Source organism: Diabrotica undecimpunctata, chromosome 4, assembly GCF_040954645.1.
Source record: "Diabrotica undecimpunctata isolate CICGRU chromosome 4, icDiaUnde3, whole genome shotgun sequence".
Classification (NCBI taxonomy): domain Eukaryota; kingdom Metazoa; phylum Arthropoda; class Insecta; order Coleoptera; family Chrysomelidae; genus Diabrotica; species Diabrotica undecimpunctata.
The window spans coordinates 85,233,499-85,255,471 of NC_092806.1; the positions used below are offsets into that span (position 1 = coordinate 85,233,499).

Below are 21,973 nucleotides of genomic sequence, written 5' to 3' on the forward strand. Positions count from 1 at the left end.
TGTATAATTATCAATATGTTGTAATGATCAAAGCATTACATAATGACATTTTTAGGTAAAAAATATTGAATGGTCTCAAAAAGAACAAATGATGGTTACATCAGCTTTCGATGGCAGTATATATGCGTGGAACTTAAAAACTCAAAACGATTGTAACACGATGTATGATAAAGTTTTTTTGATGAATGGTTTAATGAGAATGAAATTAACAAATGATAGTTCAAAGATGGTGATATCTACTACTAATGGTTTTATGATTATCATTCATAATTTAAACTTACTTACTTTAGCTACAGATTTGAGATCATTTCGGGTAAGAATTTTTAAATAAATTTTTTACAATCCCAAATTAGACAAGCATACTTTCTCTAATTTGGTCATTTCCATATGGGGATGATTGCATTACAAGGTTACATTACATTACATACTAGATTCATTTTCAAAATAAGTTCAACAAAAATACCGCGAAACGCGTGGTTAAGTGCCTACACCGATGATTTTCGTCATCGGTGTAGGCACTAACAGTAATAGCAGTAGCGGCTCGTTATAGTTGAGTATAAAGGGGGCTTAAAACTACTCTAAATATTTTTTTCATGAAAATTTTAAAATTTGGTACGATTAAAATACCGACTGCCAAACGATCTAGCGTAATTTTCGAGTATAAACTAAAGGTGATTAAGAGTTATATTGGTCATACAAACTACAATAAGTTTCTGTTTATTATAATCCTAGCATGAATCCTAGCCCGATTTCTCTCGCCCCTATCCATCGCCTTCCTCCGCCTAGAACGCACTCCCATATTTCTTATGTCTTCATCGATGTTATCAAGAAACCTTATTATGGATCTTCCTCTTTTCTGCAAAATTTATCTGCCAAGGAGCGTTTTCCAGCTAGGACAATTACTATTTTTATTGGGAGTAAGCCACAATTTAAGTTTAAAATAAGTTTATATTTGACTTTTCGATTTTCACTTCGGAAATCGTTCTCAAAATACAAAACATTCATAAATTTATTAATTAAAATAAGTTTATTTTTGACTTTTCGATTTTCACTTCGGAGATCGTTCTCAAAATACGAAACATTAATAAATTTATTAATGCTTTGTATTTTGAGAACGATTCCTAAGTAAACATCGAAAAGTCAAATATAAACTTATTTTAAACTTAAATTGTGGCTCATTCTCAATAGTAGTAATTACATTAAGATGCCACAAGAAAATAACTTCAGATCAATATCCAGCTAGGTCATTTTGTTCCACCCACATTACATGCCCTATCCACCTCAGTTTTATCTTAATATATTTTACGATATCTGGACTTGGTATATTGTATAAAGTGTAAAGTTGTCATCTTCTTCACACTCCATTGTCATTCACTGCCTCATAGTACCCATAGCACCGTAGTACTTTTCTTTCGAAATATTCTAACATGTTTTCATTACTTTTTGATGACGTCGTTTTCTATAACAAGCGGCCGTGGGATTTGTCGTTACGTGCTTATTTTCATGTGATTCGTTTTTTGTTGTTTATTATTAAATCCATTTTTGCAACCGATTCTTTCACTGATACTTTTAGCGATACATACGCCTATCGTACAGCGTTTTTCGTTCTCCCAACAATATTTATATCATCAGCATAGCCAAGCCTTTGCATTGATTTGTTATATATTGAGCAGGTGGTTGGGATTTGTGACAGAAGTATTACTTGTTTCAATATTGAACATTTTACAGGAGAGAGGGTTTCCTGGTGCAGCCCGTTATTTGTTTTAAAAGGTTTATAGTTCCTCCTGGATTCCTACTCTGCATTCACCTATTTCTCTGTATTCCTAGCTCTTTTATTGCTTTGAACATTTCGCTTCTATTTAGAAAATTGTAGGCGACTTTGTAGTCTATAAATACGTGATGAGTATCTATGCCATATTCCAGTGTTTTTTCTAAAATTTGTCTCAGGGCTGCAATCTGATGAATTCGATTTAGCACCTCTGAAACCAGCCTGGTATTTTCTTACTATTGCTTCTGTATGTGGTGCCAAAGTTATTGGAGAATATTTTATACGCTGCATTTTGAAGGGAAATTTCTCTGTGCTTAGATCATCCAAAGATATCTCCTTTTTTGTGTATGGTGCAAACTATTCCGATGTTCCAATTACTGGGGATGCATTTCTGCGTCCATATTTCTTATTATAGCTGCTGTAGTACCATTACAGTATCTTGACCACCTTCTTTAATATAGTTCAGCTGGGAGATTATCTATTCCGGGTGATTTGTGTCTGGCTAGTTTTTTAACTGCGTCTTTTAACTAAAAGAATCGTTGGTGGTTCCGCTCTCCTTTCGTCTGTTCCGCTTACCTCATCTTTTGGTCTTTTAGGTTTTCTTCTTCCTCTATATTAAGCACCTGGTTAAAGTATTCCACCCATCTATTCAATACGTCTTTCCTTGTTGTTAATAGATCATCATTCTGACTTCTGCATTGGCTTCTGTTGATATTTCGAATTGAACTTATAGAATGCTTCGAATTCTTTGTTTCTGTTAAGGTTTGCTATATATTTAAGTTCCTTATTTAAGTGGTTTCGTTTTTTTTTCTTTTGTGCATCCTCTATTTTTTTCATCTAGTAATTCTCTACAGTTATTCTAGTTCGTCGGGTAAGTATCTATCTGTAGGCTTCATTTTTTTCTTTTGTTTGCATTCTTGCATTCATCGTCAAACCAATAATTTTTACGAGCACAAGTTTCTGTTAATATTTCATCTTTCATTATTCTGGTCCAATAGGAGTCTATATCTTTCTGGTCTTCTTCATTTTCATTTTGATTGTTTAGCCCGTTGGTGATGGTTTCCGAGTACTGTTCTGCAATTTTTGCATCTCTCAGCTTTTGCACATTCCATTTCTTTCTATCCATTTTATTTTCTTTGCTGATGTTTGAAATTCTTGGCCTCAAACGGAACAGATTTTGTTCAAATTTGATTTTTATTATTTTTAATATTTAATGTAAAATTGCGTCAGCACTTTGCATTACAATCCCTGTTCTGCTTTGCCAAGAGCGATTGTAATTAGCAACCGTAATAAGAGACTGACTGAATATTTTAGGCAGATTCGTAGAATAAATGTTCAACAATCAGTCTCGTAACTTTACATTTCACTTCAAGAAAAGTATTATTATATTATAGTATTTACATTCCAATCGAAGTAGTTTGTTACAGATTGTGGTCAAAAGTAAAACCTTTTATCTCGCCATTTTCCTTTTGAACTAGTCTACTTCTATACTATAATTTGTTGAGGGTTTAGCTCTATCTTTCCTCGCAATGTACCAATTACAAATGTTTTGTTTTTATTTAGCGTTTGATCTAATGTAACACTGGCGTAATAGTTATCTACTGCAAGAATTCGTCCGAGATTAAACAATTTGATCATCAACTCCATAACCACATTCATAGTCAAACCTGTCATGACTAATACCACAACAAGCGGAAATTTCGTTTCAATATGTAATTTAATTTTCATCATCTGTATTTACTACTATTAGTATCTTGCCAAATTATTGTATTTTCTAATAAATCTAACGCGGATTCGTCCATTTTAATTTCCGAATTATTATTTTTATAACATTTTCTGGCTGATTCCGTTAATATTCAAACCATCTATATCTGCAGTTCTGAGAGATAGTTTTGTGTCCACCAGTGGCCACATGGTTTGACGGAAAACTTACTGTGTCCATGGATGATACATATGGGAGCTAAAGTGTTAAAGCACATTTTATTTTAAAATTACCGACACTAAAAAGATTCAAAATACACGAAGTCCGGTTATCCCTTCATTTCATCCACATGCTTTCACCTCGAACCGCACCAGCATCTACAGATCTGGTGTAGGCACATTATAATATATAATTTATGTATTTTAGTATCTTATGGATAGATATAAGTTTAATTCTGTGATAAGTAGACCAGAGAAATTAGCAAATAAAAAACCTTTTTCGTGAAACTTTTTGAGTCAGTTTTTACTTATAAACAATGCAAGATCGCTACTCGATTGTAAGCTAGTCGATTTTTTGAAAATTATTAATAACTTTTCTAAAAATGCACAAAAAACTTGCGTTATAATAGGCAAAATTGAAATTGTTTATCCCAGAAAGATTTTATCTACAACGTTAATATTCGTTATTAGATCTATTTTAATTCTGAAAACACCAAGTTTAAGAGAAAGGCTTATTTTATCAAATTAAATCATTTAACAGTTAAAAAATTCATGTTAAATATTGTAAAATAGGTTTAAAAAAAAGTACTGTGATTTTAAGTTTTAAAACATTTAAATTAACTCAGATGTCTCAATATATCGGAAGTCATTTTTATATTCGAAATGTTGGCATTTTTACTCTCTCTCTCTCTCTCCAATGGCGCTACAGCCCAAATCGGGCCTTGGCCTCCTCCAAACTATGCCTCCAACCTTGTTGGTCCCGCGCCGATCTTCTCCGGTTCTCACGTCTAGCAAATTTTGCGCGTCCGCTGCCACTTCATCCTCCCATTTTTTCCGTGGCCTTCCTTTTGGTCTTGCGCCCTGCATTTTACTGTCTAGGGCTCTTTTCGGCAATCTTTCTGTCTCCATTCTTACTACATGACTAGCGCAGCGAAGTCTCTGAAGTTTAACGAATTCTGAGATCGTGTCTCTTTGAACAGTTGGTAGAGTTCATGGTTGTACCTGGATCTTCATATTCCGTTTTCGTTAATAGGTCCAAATATCTTTCTTAGGATTTTTCTTTCGAAGACTTCCAGTTTTCTTTTAAACGTGAAAACAAGAAAAAGAAAAATACAAGGGAATGGTTCAATGACGAGTGTAATAAGGTCATACAGAAAAGAAATGAAGAACACAAGAAATATATGGAAAGAAGAACCAGAGAAAGAAGGGCAAGTTACCAAGATGCAAGACGGAGGGCCGATAAAATATGCCGAACAGAGAAAAGAAAATACGAAAACGGCAATGTACAGAAACTGGAAGAAAATCTTCAAAGCAACAATATAAGACAGGCGTACAGATATCTACGCAATTTAAGAGAAGGATACAAACCCCGAACAAATCTATGCAGAAATCAAGAAGAGCAAATAACCAGTGATCCAAAAGAAATAAAATCAGTCTGGAAAACCTATTTCCAAACTCTTTTGGGGACACAAGAAAGTGAAGAGCATATGGACATGCCTCACAATGAGGGAGACACCGAAAATATAGAACCCCCAACGATGAAAGAGGTAAAACAGGCAATACGAGCACAAAAGAACAATAAGGCTCCAGGTATTGACAACGTCCCCCCTAAGCTATATAAATTAGGTGGCGATCACCTAATAGGAAAAATGCATATGCTCATGAACAAGATTTGGAATGATGAAAAGATCCCTAATGATTGGAAAACCGGGATTATATGCCCAATCTATAAAAAAGGGGATAAACTGAAATGCGAAAATTATCGCGGCATAACTCTCTTGTGCACGGCGTACAAAATTTTTACTTACATACTAAACAAACGACTCCAACAACTAACTGAAAATATTGTCGGGGAATATTTAACCGGCTTCCGAAAAGGAGGATCTACAACTGACCAACTATTCACACTAAAACAAATTTTAAACAAATCGTGGGAATACGACATTGACGTCCACAACATATTCATAGATTTCAAACAAGCCTACGACTCAATTAATAGGAACAAGTTATATCAAATATTGCAGAGCTTTAATATCCCCCAAAAATACATCCGACTGGTAAAAACAACAATGGATTCGTCAATAGCAACTGTCAGGGTCCAAAATGAGCTCACTGAATACTTTACAATAGTCCAAGGATTAAAGCAAAGAGACGGGCTGGCACCGACACTATTCAACCTGACCTTGGAATATGCGATAAGACAGCTGAATATAGGAAGAGGTAATCTCCTAACAAATTAATCAATACAGATTGCCGCCTATGCCGATGATATCAGCATCATGTCTCGCAGAACAGAAGAGGCGGCAGAAATATAGTCATAATTAAAAACAAAGGCAAAAGAGACCGGACTAGAAATAAATATTCAAAAGACAAAAAAGTTAACACAGGTAAGAGCTAGGGGAAACAGACGCACAGTTGAATTAGAGGACGATATTGAAACGGTAGAAAGTTTCACATATTTAGGAGTTGCATTAAACACGGATGGAACAGAACCAGAGATCCAAAGAAGAATAGTAAACGGAAACAAAGCTTATTTTTCACTCGATCATGTGTTCCGCTCCAAAAACACACACTGGAGATCGAAAATCAGGGTCTATAAAACTATTATCAGACCAATAGTATGTTATGCATGCGAGACATGGGTGAGGACAGAAGAGACAAAAAGAAAACTGGAAGTCTTCGAAAGAAAAGTCCTAAGAAAGATATTTGGACCTATTAACGAAAACGGAATATGGAGATCAAGGTACAACCTTGAACTCTACCAACTGTTCAAAGAGACACCGATCTCAGAATTCGTTAAACTTCAGAGACTTTGCTAGGCTGGTCATGTAGTAAGAATGGAGACAGAAAGATTGCCGAAAAGAGCCCTAGACAGTAAAATGCAGGGCGCAAGACCAAAAGGAAGGCCACGGAAAAGATGGGAGGATGAAGTGGCAGCGGACACTCTCTTCTGTCATCACCCATGTCTCGCATGCATAACACAGTGTGAATAGTTGGTCAGTTCTATCAGTCTATCAAGACATGATCAATTTGGTTGGCGGTTGTTCCTCCAGGCATAATCCATGTCGCTTTGTGTATGTTGGGGTGTGGGAAAAAAGTCGAACTTATGATCATGTTTTTTCTACTGGCAAAGTTGATGAGTAATTCTCCATTTTCATTGGTATTTTGATGGAGTGAATGTTTACCCTAAGAAATCCTAAGTTTATCCTAAGAAAATTTCTTCTTTGCCTATTTGAGCATTCATATCTCCTAGTACGATCTTGATGTCGTTTCTTGGTGAGCTGTCGTATACTTCTTCTAGCAGTTCGTACAAATCTTCTTTTATTTCCATGCTATGTTCTTCTGTTGGGCAATGTATGTTAATGATTGAGAGATTAAAGAATTTTGTTTTTATTCTGAGTTTACATATTCTCTCATTCACTGCTTTGAAATCTAATATGGTGTGTTTTATCTTATTGTCAACTATGAAAGCTACTCCGAACTCTTTCTTTCCGCTCTCTTTTCCGCTATACATTATTGTATGCGTTTTTGTGTCTTTTATTCCGTGTTCTAGCCATTTAGTTTCTTGTATTGCTGCTAGTTCTATTTTGTATTTTCTGAGCTCGTTAAGTAATGAAGTTTGTGCTCCTAGTTTATTCAATGTCAGGACATTCCAGGTACCGAGTGCGTAGTCCATATTTCTTTGCTTTAGTCGTCGTCGATAAGATCGATCTATCCGAGGCTTATTTAAAGGTTTCATGGTGTTATACTTTTTACGGTAACGGGTTACCGGCCCATTGCCCAACCCCCAACCTGGAGAACCAGAATTTTCTGTCAGGGTTTATTCCCTTAGCCGATATGTTCCAGTTTTTAGGCGCCAGAAACTCTCCTTTCACCTCCTCTCGTCTGCTACATAACGTACATTGTACGCCATGCACCCAGTGGTTACGCGGCAAAAGTCTTCGGAGACGAGAGAGTAGGATTTGTTGGCAGAAGCTGAGTTCTATTTCTAGAACCCCCGACTCTTTCGTCGAAAACAGTGGACATTACTCGAAGTTTTACTACAGTATGAGCATCGGCAACCCATACTGCCCCCAAAATCCTTTACCAACCTTAAACCACCTGGCATTTTTACACGAATTAAAAAAAATGACCTAAGACCTTTAGAACCTGAGTTAGCCCTTTTTTTATTTCTCGATTTTACTATTTCAAAAACTGAATTCATAAATTCCAATTTATTAAAGTCGCAATATCTCTGGTTCTAATCAACGAAAATTGATGTTTTTTTTTTTTAATTTGTGGTACCTAGTTGCATAGGTTATAAAAAGTCAATTAATAAATTTGTGAATTGATTATTTAACCGAATAATTTATTTAAACAATTTAAAATAAATGTTTATTTCGCAAAATTTTATGTTTGACTTATTATTAGTAGAAAAGGTTATGAAATGATAGGTAATGTCATCAAGGGCCTCAGTCTATCGACCAATCAGCATACCCAATGCGCATCGGCCGCTTTCCCTAATTTCCCATTGGTTACTTAGCTTGAAAACTATGTATAAATATTAGTGCGATTTCAAGCCAAATACAGTCATCTACGTCCACTCTTAGAGTATCGTACACTCTAGGGGGCCTCCTGTCTAGGCTCTGCCCCATACTACCATCTGAGACTCTGTAGCTGCTTTGTTCATCTTCAAATTATTGGCGTTTTATTTATACATGAATTTTTTGAAAAAAAGGCTAACTGGGTTTTAATGGTCATTATGTTTTGTTTTAATTCGTGTAAAAATGTCAACATGGCGAATAAAAAAATAACTTTCCACATGTTATTGCGTCTGAGTTATTTTAATTCTTTATAAGCTTAAAATCACAGTACTTTTGTGAAGCTATTTTACAATATTTAACATAAGCTTTTTAATCGTTCAATGATTTAATTTGATAAAATGAGCCTTTTTCTTCAATTTGGCGTTTCAGAATTGATGCAGACCCAATAGTTTACGCAAAATAACGTTCTAGATAAAATATTTTTGGGATAAACAATTTAAAATTTGCAATAACTATCAAGTGAAACATCTTGAATTTTTGAAAGCTAAATATTTGTCATATTGTCCTTATTCTCACGCGAAATCAAAGTTTGTTGTGCATGTATAGAAAAGTTATTAATAATTTTTAAAAAATTGACTTTTGAAGCTATTTTTACGATAATTAAGCGACAAATTAATAAAAATAACTTTACAAACTCCCATGTATTGTATGTGCTTTCTCAGTAAAATTGTATCACTGTTGCATATAATTTACCGGTCTTCACCTTTAGTATTTAAATTCAAATAGCGATCTTACAACGTTTACAAGTAAAAAATTACGTAATCTCTTGCATATTATGTGTATTACATATTTTTATCACCAAATTTATCAAAAGCCGTTTTTAGGTACCTGTATCAACGAGTGTTGTAGAAAAATCGTTAGTTCTCTGGTCTAAAGCTTCATGGAGTACTACGTTGCTATGTGGTCTTATGGTAGAACTGCCTCTGACTAACTACAGTGTAGTTTATTACTTCATCGTATATACCATATCAATTTACTTTACATGTTCTTAAATTGTTTCGTTTTTAGCCAAATTTATATAGACTCATGCAGATAAGTAATCAATGTTTTCCAATCGGAACGATATACAATTATTTGTTTTCTCCGAATAGACGACGTAATAGAGTTGAATTTATTGATGACTTTCCTAACGAGGCCGAAGTGATCAGTTCGCTACAAATTCATCCTCACAATTGGAGCGCCCTATCCAGGAATGTAAACGAAGAAGAAAACGAAGAGGTAAGACTTAAAATTATGGTCTCGATTAAATTTATATTTGTTTTATTTTTTTCTATAATAACCTCTCATTTCTTCTTTGGCTATTACTTTCATTAGGTTCTATGTGCATTATAATTATCATTTATTTCAGTTGAATTCCTATTACTGTTATCCGAGAGCTTACGGTTCGTACATCTACTGTTTTTTACGTTCTATTTCTCTTCTCCTTACCTCAGACTAGACATTATTTTTCTCTGGCACTTGATCGTGAGACCTTTGTACTGAACTCGGGTTTGTCATTAAACTTCACTAAGAATGTATGAATAAATAACTCATGTGCTCTAGATAAAAGCAAAAATTTTTTATATGCCGTTAAAGGATTTCCTTTGGTTACACAGGTCACTTATGTAGACAACTTGTAGTTACTAACACTTTTTTCAAATTACTACCGGAACGCTGGATGGATAGAATAATTTAACCAGGCACTTAATATAGAGGAAGAAGAAGAAAACCTGGAATACGAAAGAGATGAGGTAAGCGGAACAGAAGAGAGGGAAGAAGAATCACCAACGGTTCTTGAAGTTTAACACAGTTAAAAAACTAACCAGATACAAATCACCCAGCATAGGTAATCTCCCAGCTGAACTAGATAAAGAAGGTGATACGATACCATAATGGCACTGCAGCATCTCATAAAAGAAATATGGACACAGAAATCCCTTCCCAGTGATTGGAATATTGGAATATTTTGCACCATACACAAAAAAGGAGATATCTTTGAATGCTCTAACTACAGAGGAATTACGCTTCTAAATGCAGCGTATAAAATATTCTCCATTAACTATGGCACCATATGCATAACGAATAATAGAAAAATATCAGGCTGGTTGCAGAGGTGGTAAATCGACCATTCATGAGATTGCAGCCCTGAGATAATTTATATATAAAACACTGGAATATGACATATACTCATCACATATTTATAAAATACAAAGTTGCCTACGACTCTGTAAATAGAAGATAAATGTTCAAAGCAATGAAAGAGCTTGGAGTACCAAATCAGTTTTTAAATTGAATACAACTTTTGAAAAACTTGAATGTAGAGTACGAATCCAGGGGAACTGTCTGAACCTTTAAAAACAAATAACGGACTAAGCTAGCCTATCTCCTGTACACAGTTCAATCTGACTCTGGTCAGTATGTCAATACTGACAAAAAGTAATACGTATGTCACAAATACCGGTTCAATATATAACAAATCGGTGCAAATTCTTGCCCATGCTGATTATATCAATATTTCATTATCAATATGATGATGTCAATAGTTGTTATATGTTGGGATAAGGGAAAACGCTCTACGAGAGGCGTATGTATAAAGCACAAAAAAAAGCTGCTGCAAAAATGGATTTTATAATAAACACCAACAAAATGAAGTATGTACATGAAAATAAGCACGCAACCATAAGCTACGGCCACTTAGAAAACGACGTGATCGAAGCAGTTAACGAAATTGAATACGTGGGAGCACTCGTCAACACTGAAAATAACACTACCACAGAGATAAACCGTAACTGTTTGCACGGCCAACAGGTGTTTGGACTCAGTCTCTTTAAATCCTCAATGACATCGAGAAATACAAAGGTAAAACTCTACAAAAAATAATAGTCTTAACTTATGGTTCAGAGACCTTTACTCTAACAAAAAGTAACGAAAACATATATATAATATATATATATATATATATATATATATATATATATATATATATATATATATATATATATATATATATAGAGGATACAGAAAACGATATTATCATATCGTTTTCGTTCACGGCCGCCAAAGCAGGTGGCGCCTTTGTAAGCTAACTACTTTGTATCAGCCCAAGTGTCTGATGAGGCTGGGATAGGCCGAAATGATCATAACACTTTATTGATACCAATTCGAGCATGGGAACGAATTTGTCCTCCTAGGCCATATATTTGGCCATTCATTTTGAATAAAGCGATAGCGGCTTTCGCTAAATGATTTTGTCTTTTACACACACACACACACACACACATATATATATATATATATATATATAAACTCTTAAATATTGGGGAAATCTGCAAGAAAGACTCTAATGAGTATCAATTGTTTCGCCAAAGAGAATTAATTTGGCTTCTTCAGGGCTAAAAGAGAATAAATTATAATTAGCTACCATATATTATCTATTAAAAACATTATTGATCTTACCGTAACTTAGAATTGTAGAGGTAGAATATTAAAAAACTTTGCTAGTAACATAATGGTGTTTTTTGTTACTATGTGCAAAAAAAAGTTTTTTTTAAGGTTTGAAATGTATGGTAGTTTTGAACTTAAAACGCAAAGGTTTACCCAAGGTTAATCAAAAACCCAATGTAACTACATTTAAAAGGAGGTAATTCTTTGAATTGTCGGCAATAACTAAATTTTTGATTGTTAGAAAGTTTAAAAGTGAGGTTCTGTTTTAGCCAGAACGCATGCGCTGACAAATTCAAGTAGTTCTTATGAATCTTTATGTCGTTAAGGTTCATTGGTAAAAACGAATGAAATTAAATCCCAGTATAGGGAAATATTATTCTGATTTTCTTTTTTAATTATATTCTATTGTTCATGTATTATTATATCTTATTGAGATGTATCTAAGAAAAGCAAGGGAATGTTATCTTTTTTAGTTAATGAAAATTAATTATAAAGGTAGGTTAGTTGTTATATGGATATATCAGTCAAGTTAGTTATCTGTGATGTTGTATTGTTCTTGGTATCTGATTTAAGTAAGAAGTGGTATATATCGCTTAGAGTCTTAATGTCACTCTTAACATTAATGGAGAAATCGTTAAGGAAAATATAAGACATTTCAATGAACTCTCTTTTAGATTTATTGTTCTCACGGTGGAGAATTGTAGTGTTAGTATAGTCCATAAGATGACCAGTGGAATGGACATGTTTGGCTAATGCACAACGGTCAGGGTGAAGTCGAGAATCACTTTTATGTAGTGTAATACGTGATTTCAATAATTGAGATGTTTGGCCGATGTAGGAATTGTTGCAAGAGAGGCATGGAATGTTGTAGACACTGTTACTAAGCCTATCTATGGGAGTCTTATCTTTTATCTTAGAATAAAGATTATTAATTGTTAGGGCTGATCTACAAGCCACATTAAGTTTAATTCTCCACCGTGAGAACAATAAATCTAAAATAGAGTTCATTGAAATGTCTTATATTTTCCTTAACGATTTCTCCATTAATGTTAAGAGTGACATTAGGAATCTAAGCGATATATACCACTTCTTACTTAAATCAGATACCAAGAACAATACAACATCACAGATAACTAACTTAACTGATATATCCATTAACAACTAACCTACCTTTATAATTAATTTTCATTAACTAAAAAAGATAACATTCCCTTGCTTTTCTTAGATACATCTCGATAAGATATAATAATACATGAACAATAGAATATAATTAAAAAAGAAAATCAGAATAATATTTCCCTATACTGGGATTTAATTTCATTCGTTTTTACCAATGAACCTTAACGACATAAAGATTCATAAGAACTACTTGAATTTGTCAGCGCATGCATTCTGGCTAAAACAGAACCTCACTTTTAAACTTTCTAACAATCAAAAATTTAGTTATTGCCGACAATTCAAAGAATTACCTCCTTTTAAATGTAGTTACATTGGGTTTTTTGATTAACCTTGGGTAAACCTTTGCGTTTTAAGTTCAAAGCTACCATACATTTCAAACCTTAAAAAAAAACTTTTTTTTGCACATAGTAACAAAAAACACCATTATGTTACTAGCAAAGTTTTTTAATATTCTAACTCTACAATTCTAAGTTACGGTAAGATCAATAATGTTTTTAATAGATAATATATGGTAGCTAATTATAATTTATTCTCTTTTAGCCCTGAAGAAGCCAAATTAATTCTCTTTGGCGAAAACGTTCGGCGAAACAATTGATACTCATTAGAGTCTTTCTTGCAGATTTCCCCAATATTTAAGAGTTTACTATTTAACTTATCTGCAAAGATTAAATTTCTTTTCTATATATATATATATATATATATATATATATATATATATATATATATATATATATATATCTATATCTATATATATATATATATATATATATATATATATATATATATATATATATATATATATATTTAATAATTTATATAAAAAAACTCAGCGAATACCAAGAAAAAAACAAGTAGACAAAAGTAGAATCAAAAATTGTAGGAAAATGTAGAGTTGGCCGTAGTGTCCTCAAAGAGTGCCAAATTAACTTTGCGTATTTAAATTAAATTTAACTTTTAGATTATTTATTTTGTTGATTAGATTCTATTGATATTTAGATGTTGATGATAAATCATCAGTATCATTCCCTTTGCCCTTTGCATCTTCCCCCAGGTCTTTTTTGGTCTTTCTCTCCTACTACTTCCATGAACCCGCAAATCAGCAATTTTTCGTATTGGGTGATTAACTTCTCTACGTTGAACATGACCAAACCATCTTAACCTATGCTCTTTCATCTTGGCTACAATTGGTGCCACCCTTAGACTTCCCCTAATATATATATATATATCCATATATTTCCATATATTTTTCAATAGTGCCATATTTTTCCTCTTAGTTCCTTTCCCAGGTATTTTATTAGTTCCATATTAATTCCATCTTTACCAGGGGCTTTTCCATTTTTGCTTCTCTGTATTACTTCATCCAATTCCTCTAATGTTGGTTCTTTTGAAATTTCGATGTCTACTTCATCTACTTCATCTGCTTCTTCTTCGTGCACCGTTTCCTCCTCGTTATGCATTTCTTCTTCTGTTGTTTCCTCCGTCAAGAGCTCTCTGTAGTAATCTCTCCATACTTGCTTGTATTCTTGGTCCTCTATTATCACTGTTCCCTCTCTATTTTTTTATTCCGTTTGTTTTGCCCTTGTATTTTTTGTTTTGTTCTTTAATCTTTTTGTAAAAACTTTTCGTATTTCTGTTTGTTCTTTCCTGCTCTATTTCCTGCATTTTTTTGTCTACCCATCTTCTTTTATTTTGCCTTATCACTTTCTTAGCATTCCTTCTTAATTTTTCACATTCTTCTCTGTCTTCCTCTTTATCTGTTCTTAGCCATTTATTTCTGGCTTACACTTTTTTTCCTGTTATTTCTCTACATTCTTGGTTATACCATCCGTTTTTTGTTTTAGCCTGACTTTTACCCATCTGCATATTTGCACCTTCTTCTATTGATTTTTTGATCGTTTCCCATTCTGTGTTTATATCTTCTGCTTTATATTTCTCTTTTATTTGAACTGTTACTGCCTCTTCATATTTTTTTCTTACTTCTTCATTACTCATTTTATTGACATTCCACTTTTTATGTTGGTTTTTTTGTTTTGTTTCAATTTTAACTTTTTGTCTTATAGTGGCTGTGACCATGTAGTGGTCTGAATCTGCACACGCACCTCTGAACGTTCTTACATCTTTTATTGACGATTGTTTTCGTTTATTAATCATTATGTGATCAATTTGACTATATGTTTTCTGATCTGGTGACCTCCATGTTACCTTATGTATTTTAGGGTGTTCAAATTTTGTTGAGCTTATTAACAAATTTGTTCTTGTGGCTAGGTTACATAGTCTTTGCCCATTGTCATTCGTGTTTTCGTGTATTGTATGCTTTCCTGCAATTTGTTGTAAAAAGTCCTCTTTTCCAATCTGTGCGTTGAGGTCTCCTAGTACAAATATGACATCTTCTTTGGGTATTTTTTCTATCTCCTCTTCGACCCTATCATAAAAGATTTCTTTTTCGTCTGCATTGCTTGTTTCTGTGGGGGCCTATAAATTCAAGACTGATATATTAAATGGTTTGCTGTTGATTCTAACATAGGCCATCCTTTCGCATATTGGCTTGAAATTTATAATTTTCTCTCTTAGGTGCCTTAGTATTATGAATCCCACACCCTTTTGCCCTTGCTTTTTTCCTCCTGAATATAACATTGTAAAGTCTTGTTTATCAATCTGTCCCTGTCCCTCCCAGCGTAATTCTTGCAGTGCTGTATTTATTTTATACTTTTTGAGTTCTTTTCCTATTTCTAGCATTTTTCCTGGAGCTAGCATAGTATATATTTTTTCTTTTTTCACTTCTTTAAGTTTACTTTTGTTTTCCATAATTTTTGTTTTTTCTTGTTTGTTTGGCAGTCTGACTAAACATGTTTTATCTCCTAGTTTCACTGCTTCTTCTATATTTACGGTAATATTTAGCTCTTTTGTCATAAAATTTCCTATTACTTCTTTTAGTATTCTTCTATCTCCAGTTTCTATTGTCATTCCCTGTATTATCACATTATTTTCTTTTCTTATTCTATCCAGCCTTTCAAGGCGTCCTTTTGTCTCATTCAGATCCTTTTTGATTTGTTCATTTTCTTTCCAGATTTCACTATTCTCTTGTTTTAGTTCTGCTAGTTCAGTTTTGAGTTCCCTCATTTCTTCTCTGTATTGTTTTTGTTCCGTTTTTACTTCTTTTATATCAGTTTTTAATTCTTGTAACTCTATTGTTAAATTTTTTACCATATTTAGTATTTGATCTATTTTATTCTCATCTTTGTGGCTTTTAACTGGACTTCTTTGTACTTTTTTACTGGGACCAAATAACAGTTCCTCTTCTTCTCTATTTCTTTTCCGATTGTCATCGGATGTATTATCATCTGAATCCATATTTCTACTGCTACTACTCGCGATAGAGCCAACCTCCCCACTCAACGCGTCGAAGTAAGATGGTTCTCTCAAGCAGTAGCTTGTAGTAATTTATTTTCACGTTTTCTTCCTGGATAAATTAATTTTCAATTAAAATAATTGTCAGTTACTTTGGAGCGGTTTGATGTGGCAACGCCCACCTCTAGCTTTTAAAACTGATATAGCGTTAATTACCTGGGCCGGTTTTGTTTTTAGTTTTTTGTGTTGAGAGTAAATAAAATTTCCTTCGCCTTCCTAAATTTATCGAGGTTATGCACTTACCTCTCTTCCAATGTCTTTGCTATAATTACCATTAACACTTTTATTCTTCTATTACACACTGCACGCAAAATCAGCAAAATTATCGACTCACAATAACCAAAAATTGAAATTATTATGGAGCAGAATTTACATACGTCTATTCTTTACACTAGAGATGATGAAAAAGCTCCCCTAATATACTCATTCCTAATTTTAACCTTTCTTGTCACTCCACGCATCTATCTAAGTATACTCTTTTTGGCCACATGCATTCGTTGTTCCTCGTTCTTTTTAACTGCCCAACATTCAGTTCCGTACATCATAGCTGGTCTTATGGCTGTTTCATAGAATTTCCCTTCAGCTCCAAATCCAGCTCCAGCTTTTCATTTCACCATCCAAATATATTATTCTGTTTGTACTAACTCGTCTTTAAATGAATATTTCAAATACTCTGTTTTTGTCCTACTTAGTTTTAAATTTTTTTCCTCAAGAGCTTGTCTCCACTGTTCCAGTTTTTGTTCTAAGTCTCTTTCACTAGTTCCTACTAACACTACATGATCAGCATACATTAAGCACCACGGAATATTACCCTCTAGTTTCGCTGTTATTTGATCCAGAACTAATGAGAAGAAATAAGCACTAAGCACCGTGCCTTGGTGCAGTTCTATTGTTCTAAGTGTGTGGCACATTAAAGCTTTTGAACTTGAATTTTTGGGTATTGCCACAAAGGTCGATTGCAGCCATTGTCTGGGGATTGTGGCAGTCTGATATATTAGATTAAAGAGTTCAACTAATGAGTTTTAATAATTCGATGGGCACATCATCTGGCCCGGTAGCTTTGACCTCTTTTGTGTTTTTGATGGCATAGATGACTTCTTCCCGTAATATTGGTGGTCCAGTATCCTCTGTAGTTTCTAATGATAGTTCTTCTCTTTCATCATTAAATAGCTTATAGATGTAATTGGTCCAGTGACAAATATTTCCTTCATATCAGTAATAATATCGCCTTTATTATTTTTAAGGATCGCCTTTTTTTTAGAACCTGTAATTTTTTGATTTTTTTTGGTAAATTAAAGCTATTATACTTTTTATCCATCATTATATCTTCTATTTCCTTGTATCTGTCGGAGAGCCACCTGTCTTTTGTCTCTCGAATTTTCTTTCTAGTGTTTTTTCTGCTGAAGTTCTTTGTATTTATTTAGGTCTTTTGTTTTGTGTTTTCTTCGTTCTTCCATAAATTCAATAATTTCTACTGTCATCCAAGGTTTTGTTTTTCCCCCAAATGTTTTGAGGGTTTCTTTTATCCAACTGACACGAGGCCATGTTGAATTTTTTACCATGTTAACCCAACTGGTTGTCAGCCAAATACTTCATTTAATAACCTGTCATAGTTTGAGATACATATATATATATATATATATATATATATATATATATATATATATATATAATATATATATATATATATATATATATATATATATATATATATATATATATATATATATATATTGTTATGATATGTAAAATTGAAAATAATATTGGTTTGCTTTTATAATATTTCAAAGTACAAAATATAATAATTCAAATAATTCAACTAATAAACTATAAAAGATATTTCGAAGAAATGAAAGTCCATTATCCTGGATTACCTGTAGTAAACAAAATTTAAATATATGCATAAATTATTTTCTTTGTAAAATATATTTGAGTGACGTGAGGAGAGCTTAGTGAAATCATGAACAATGCGAGCGGGTTTTCCAAATAAACTTGTACGTCGATATACAGTGAATAAGACAATAGAATATAAATATTTAGAAACTATAATTCTCCGTTAGTTTTTAAGAATTTGTAGAAACCGATTAGCATGTTAATAGTTTTTAGGAAATTTATAATTGTAGGTAAAATTGTTGTTTGTTATCTAAATAGTAGATGGGGATAAGTGTGACGAACTCTGATTGGAGGAGATTGAAAAAAAGTGGGATAGGTATGTACGAATGAGAGTTTAGCTAGATTTTTGAGGGAAAAAAGATAATCAGTTGTTTTTCCAAGGGTTCAAGGCGAACAGTCGTTGTTCTCTGGTGGTTCTCCATAGGTAGTAAGCAGTAGAAGTGAATGTTTGTGAGTTTTCTTGGAGTAAGTGTATCTGACGGAAGCTGATCCAGTAAAATCTTGTAAGTTATATTTTTCTACTTATATTCCAAGAGTCACTGTTCAGGCCAGAACGAGAGATTCAGTTTATCGAGAGGAGAAGAGGCTAGCATCATTTGAACGATACGTGCATTTGAAGGAGATCATTAAAGACGATAGGCTCGCAATAATTTGTTGTAAGATTGTTGATTACCTAGGGGACTGCTAAGAATAGATAGTGTAGGCTATAAGGAACAAGGATTTGGACAACTCATTATCAGAGAGATAGTTTTACCATTCGTCAGTTCTTTTTAAAAACACATTTTTTAACAATTGCTTTAGAAAAGATAGGAATATTTTGATCAGGAGATTTATAACAACAATTTTGATTTGAAATTTTAATTTATATTGTATATTCCATTAATTTTTTGAAGGTTCACGTACGTAGAACAAAATTTTGATAATCATTATATGAGATATTTTTTATTGAAGATATTTGAGTGTGAATTGTATTTCAATATATAATGTTGTATCATATATGTTTTTTATTATTCCGGTATTCTTTGGACCTTACCTATCATATGTAAAGCATAGATATTGAAGCACGAGTAAAACCCTCAGATAAGAAAATTAAATAGTGTGATAGAATCATAATTGCATCATTTAAATAAATTTAATTAATTAATTAATTAATTGCTTGGCGCACCTCAGACTTTTAATATCACATTAATATATATATATGTATATATATATATATATATATATATATATATATATATATATATATATATATATATATATATATATATATATATATATATATATATCTATATTCGGATAGATTTCCGCGGTCAGATAAATGAAAATCACTAAGTTCTCGGAAAGAACCGCATTGAGAATTTAAAGCTCGTTCGGGGTCTCAATCTACCTACTCCCCTCACTCGTGACGTACCAGTATTGTGTTCTGTATAAATACAAGAACCGTCAAACGGCACTGAGGTCTCAATCTGCCTACTCCTCAGTGTCGAGTGATTTTTTGACAAAGGACGAGGCGGTTTCTGCTAATGGTTGCAAGAATAATGGATTTGGTCGTTTTTTCTAGATATGTGGTGGGATCATTTGGGACGCGTTTGTATTCTGTGGAATTGAGAAGTTCGAGCATTTTCTCGAAATAATTAGAAAAGTTGAGAATGACGGTGGCATTACCTTTGTCGGCCGGAAGGATGACAATGTCAGGTTTGTTATAAAGTTCTTTGAGGGCACGTCTTTCTGAAAGACTGATATTTTACGGTGGGGATTTGGAAGTACCGAGAATTCTGGCGACATCTTGTCTGGCAATTTCGACTTGGTCGGAAGGAAGATGAGAAATAGCTTCTTCAGTTGACAAATAATTTTCTCTGTTGGGATGGAAAGAGGAGTGACAGAGAAATTGAAGCCTTTTAACATAGCTTTGGTAGCTGAATCGGATATGTGAATATCTGAGAAATTGCGAACAACAGTAGAGGGTTGTTGATTTGAAATAGGCTGTGAATTTTGCTGAGAGATAAGTTGGTCCAGTTTGCGTTTCTGGGTTTGAGTTTTGTTGTCAGAAATGTGTTGGGCTTTTTAATGAGAAAGGCGATCGAAAGTGTCCCATAATGGATGGACATTGAAAGAGTGAATGTCATTGTAGGTTTTGAAAAGTTGGGAATTTGTTGAATCTAAATTGCGTCAGGTGGAATGAATTGAATTTCTAAGAAGCGAAAAACTAGTTGCTCTAAGAATTTTGGAAATTGATGAAGATTTAGTGTGATGTTTAATTTTAAGAGATTTCGAACTGACTCGACCCGTCACTCGCTGAGGAGTTGGCAGATTGAGACCTCAGTGCCGGTTGACGGTTCTTGTATTTATACAGAAGACGATACTGGTACGTCACGAGTGAGGCGAGTAGGCAGATTAAGACACCGAACTCGAACGGAACCGTATCCATCTTGAAAATGACTCCAAAATGGGTGCCGAAACGTCGAGCTTTAAATTCTCAACGCGGTTCTTCCCGAGAACTTAGTGATTTTCATATATGTATATATATATATATATATATATATATATATATATATATATATATAGCAAAAAATAATACGACCGTTGATTAAATTCGATCACCTGAATATAATATATATATATATATATATATATACACGTTGAAATTATCGGGTAAAGTGGTCTCTAATAAAAATCTTTCTTTTTTTTAAGATACTCAATATTTCGCTATTTATTTGATAGCGATAGCTTCCTCAGGAGTAAACTGAAACAATTTGAACATTACAAAAAATGGCGTACAAATACATTTAAAAACACTCACAGAAATTAAAAGATTTCTCAAATAAAAACTAACATTGAAGTATTTGAAATATTGAATGTCAAGATTAAATTGTCTTCAGCAGGTTCGTTACAGCAATACGATAAAAAATTAAAATTACTTCAAATGTAAAAATAAAAATAACAATAAAAGAAACGTTAGAAGAATATTTCTTTGATGAATTATTAAGGTTAGTTGTTATTAAGGTGAATGTTGGCTATTTTGAATATTTATAAATTTTGTTCAATATATTACAATATATTTTACTTTACTGTCCAGTGTCCGTTTTATAATTTAAAGTGTTTTTATTTTTGTTAATGTAATACATCGCAAGAAATAATCTACTTTTGTAGTTATCAGTCTGTGCCAAAATGTGAGCTTTGTTATAGTCTAGCACATTACCAGTGTTTTCCTAGTGCTCAACTACTGCGCAATAGTAGTTGAGCACTAGGAAAACACTGGTTATTTTTATTTTTACATTTGAAGTAATTTTAATTTTTTATCGTATTGCTGTAACGAACTTACTTAGACAATTTAATCTTGACATTCAATATTTCAAATACTTCAATGTCAGTTTTTATTTGCAAAATCTTTTAATTTCAGTGAGTGTTTTTAAATATATTTGTACGCCATTTTTTGTAATGTTCAAATTGTTTCAGTTTACTCCTGAGGAAGCTATCAAATTGTAACGTTCCAACGAACATTCATTGAACGTCATTCTATGACGCGCCAACGAATATTTATTGGGTGCCAATTTGTAACCCTTCGAGGCTCAATTTGTAGCATCCCAACGTTGAGCTGCTGTTGTCAACTTGTAACCGCAAACCTTAGTTTGCTGCTACAACCCGACTAACATCACTAACAACGTTGGAGCGACAAATCGTTTCCCGTTGGGACCAATTTTTAACGTCATAACCCCTAATGTATCAATTTAAAAATTGCTACATTAGACGTTATACGAAACACTCCCTGGCTAGCTCACTCAGGACGTGAATATGGCCT

At 33.2% G+C, this 21,973-nt stretch overlaps 1 protein-coding gene across 2 annotated transcripts in view; it reads left to right on the forward strand.

The window, feature by feature from the left end:
* LOC140439741 (DDB1- and CUL4-associated factor 10 homolog) overlaps positions 1 to 21,973 on the forward strand; it is a 388,500-nt gene that overhangs the window by 172,220 nt on the left and 194,307 nt on the right. For both annotated transcript variants that reach the window (XM_072529869.1, XM_072529868.1), the window contains exons 4-5: positions 56 to 313; positions 9,280 to 9,489. In XM_072529869.1, coding sequence (XP_072385970.1) covers positions 56 to 313; positions 9,280 to 9,489 — 468 coding nt within the window. The remainder of the gene's footprint in view (positions 1 to 55; positions 314 to 9,279; positions 9,490 to 21,973) is intronic.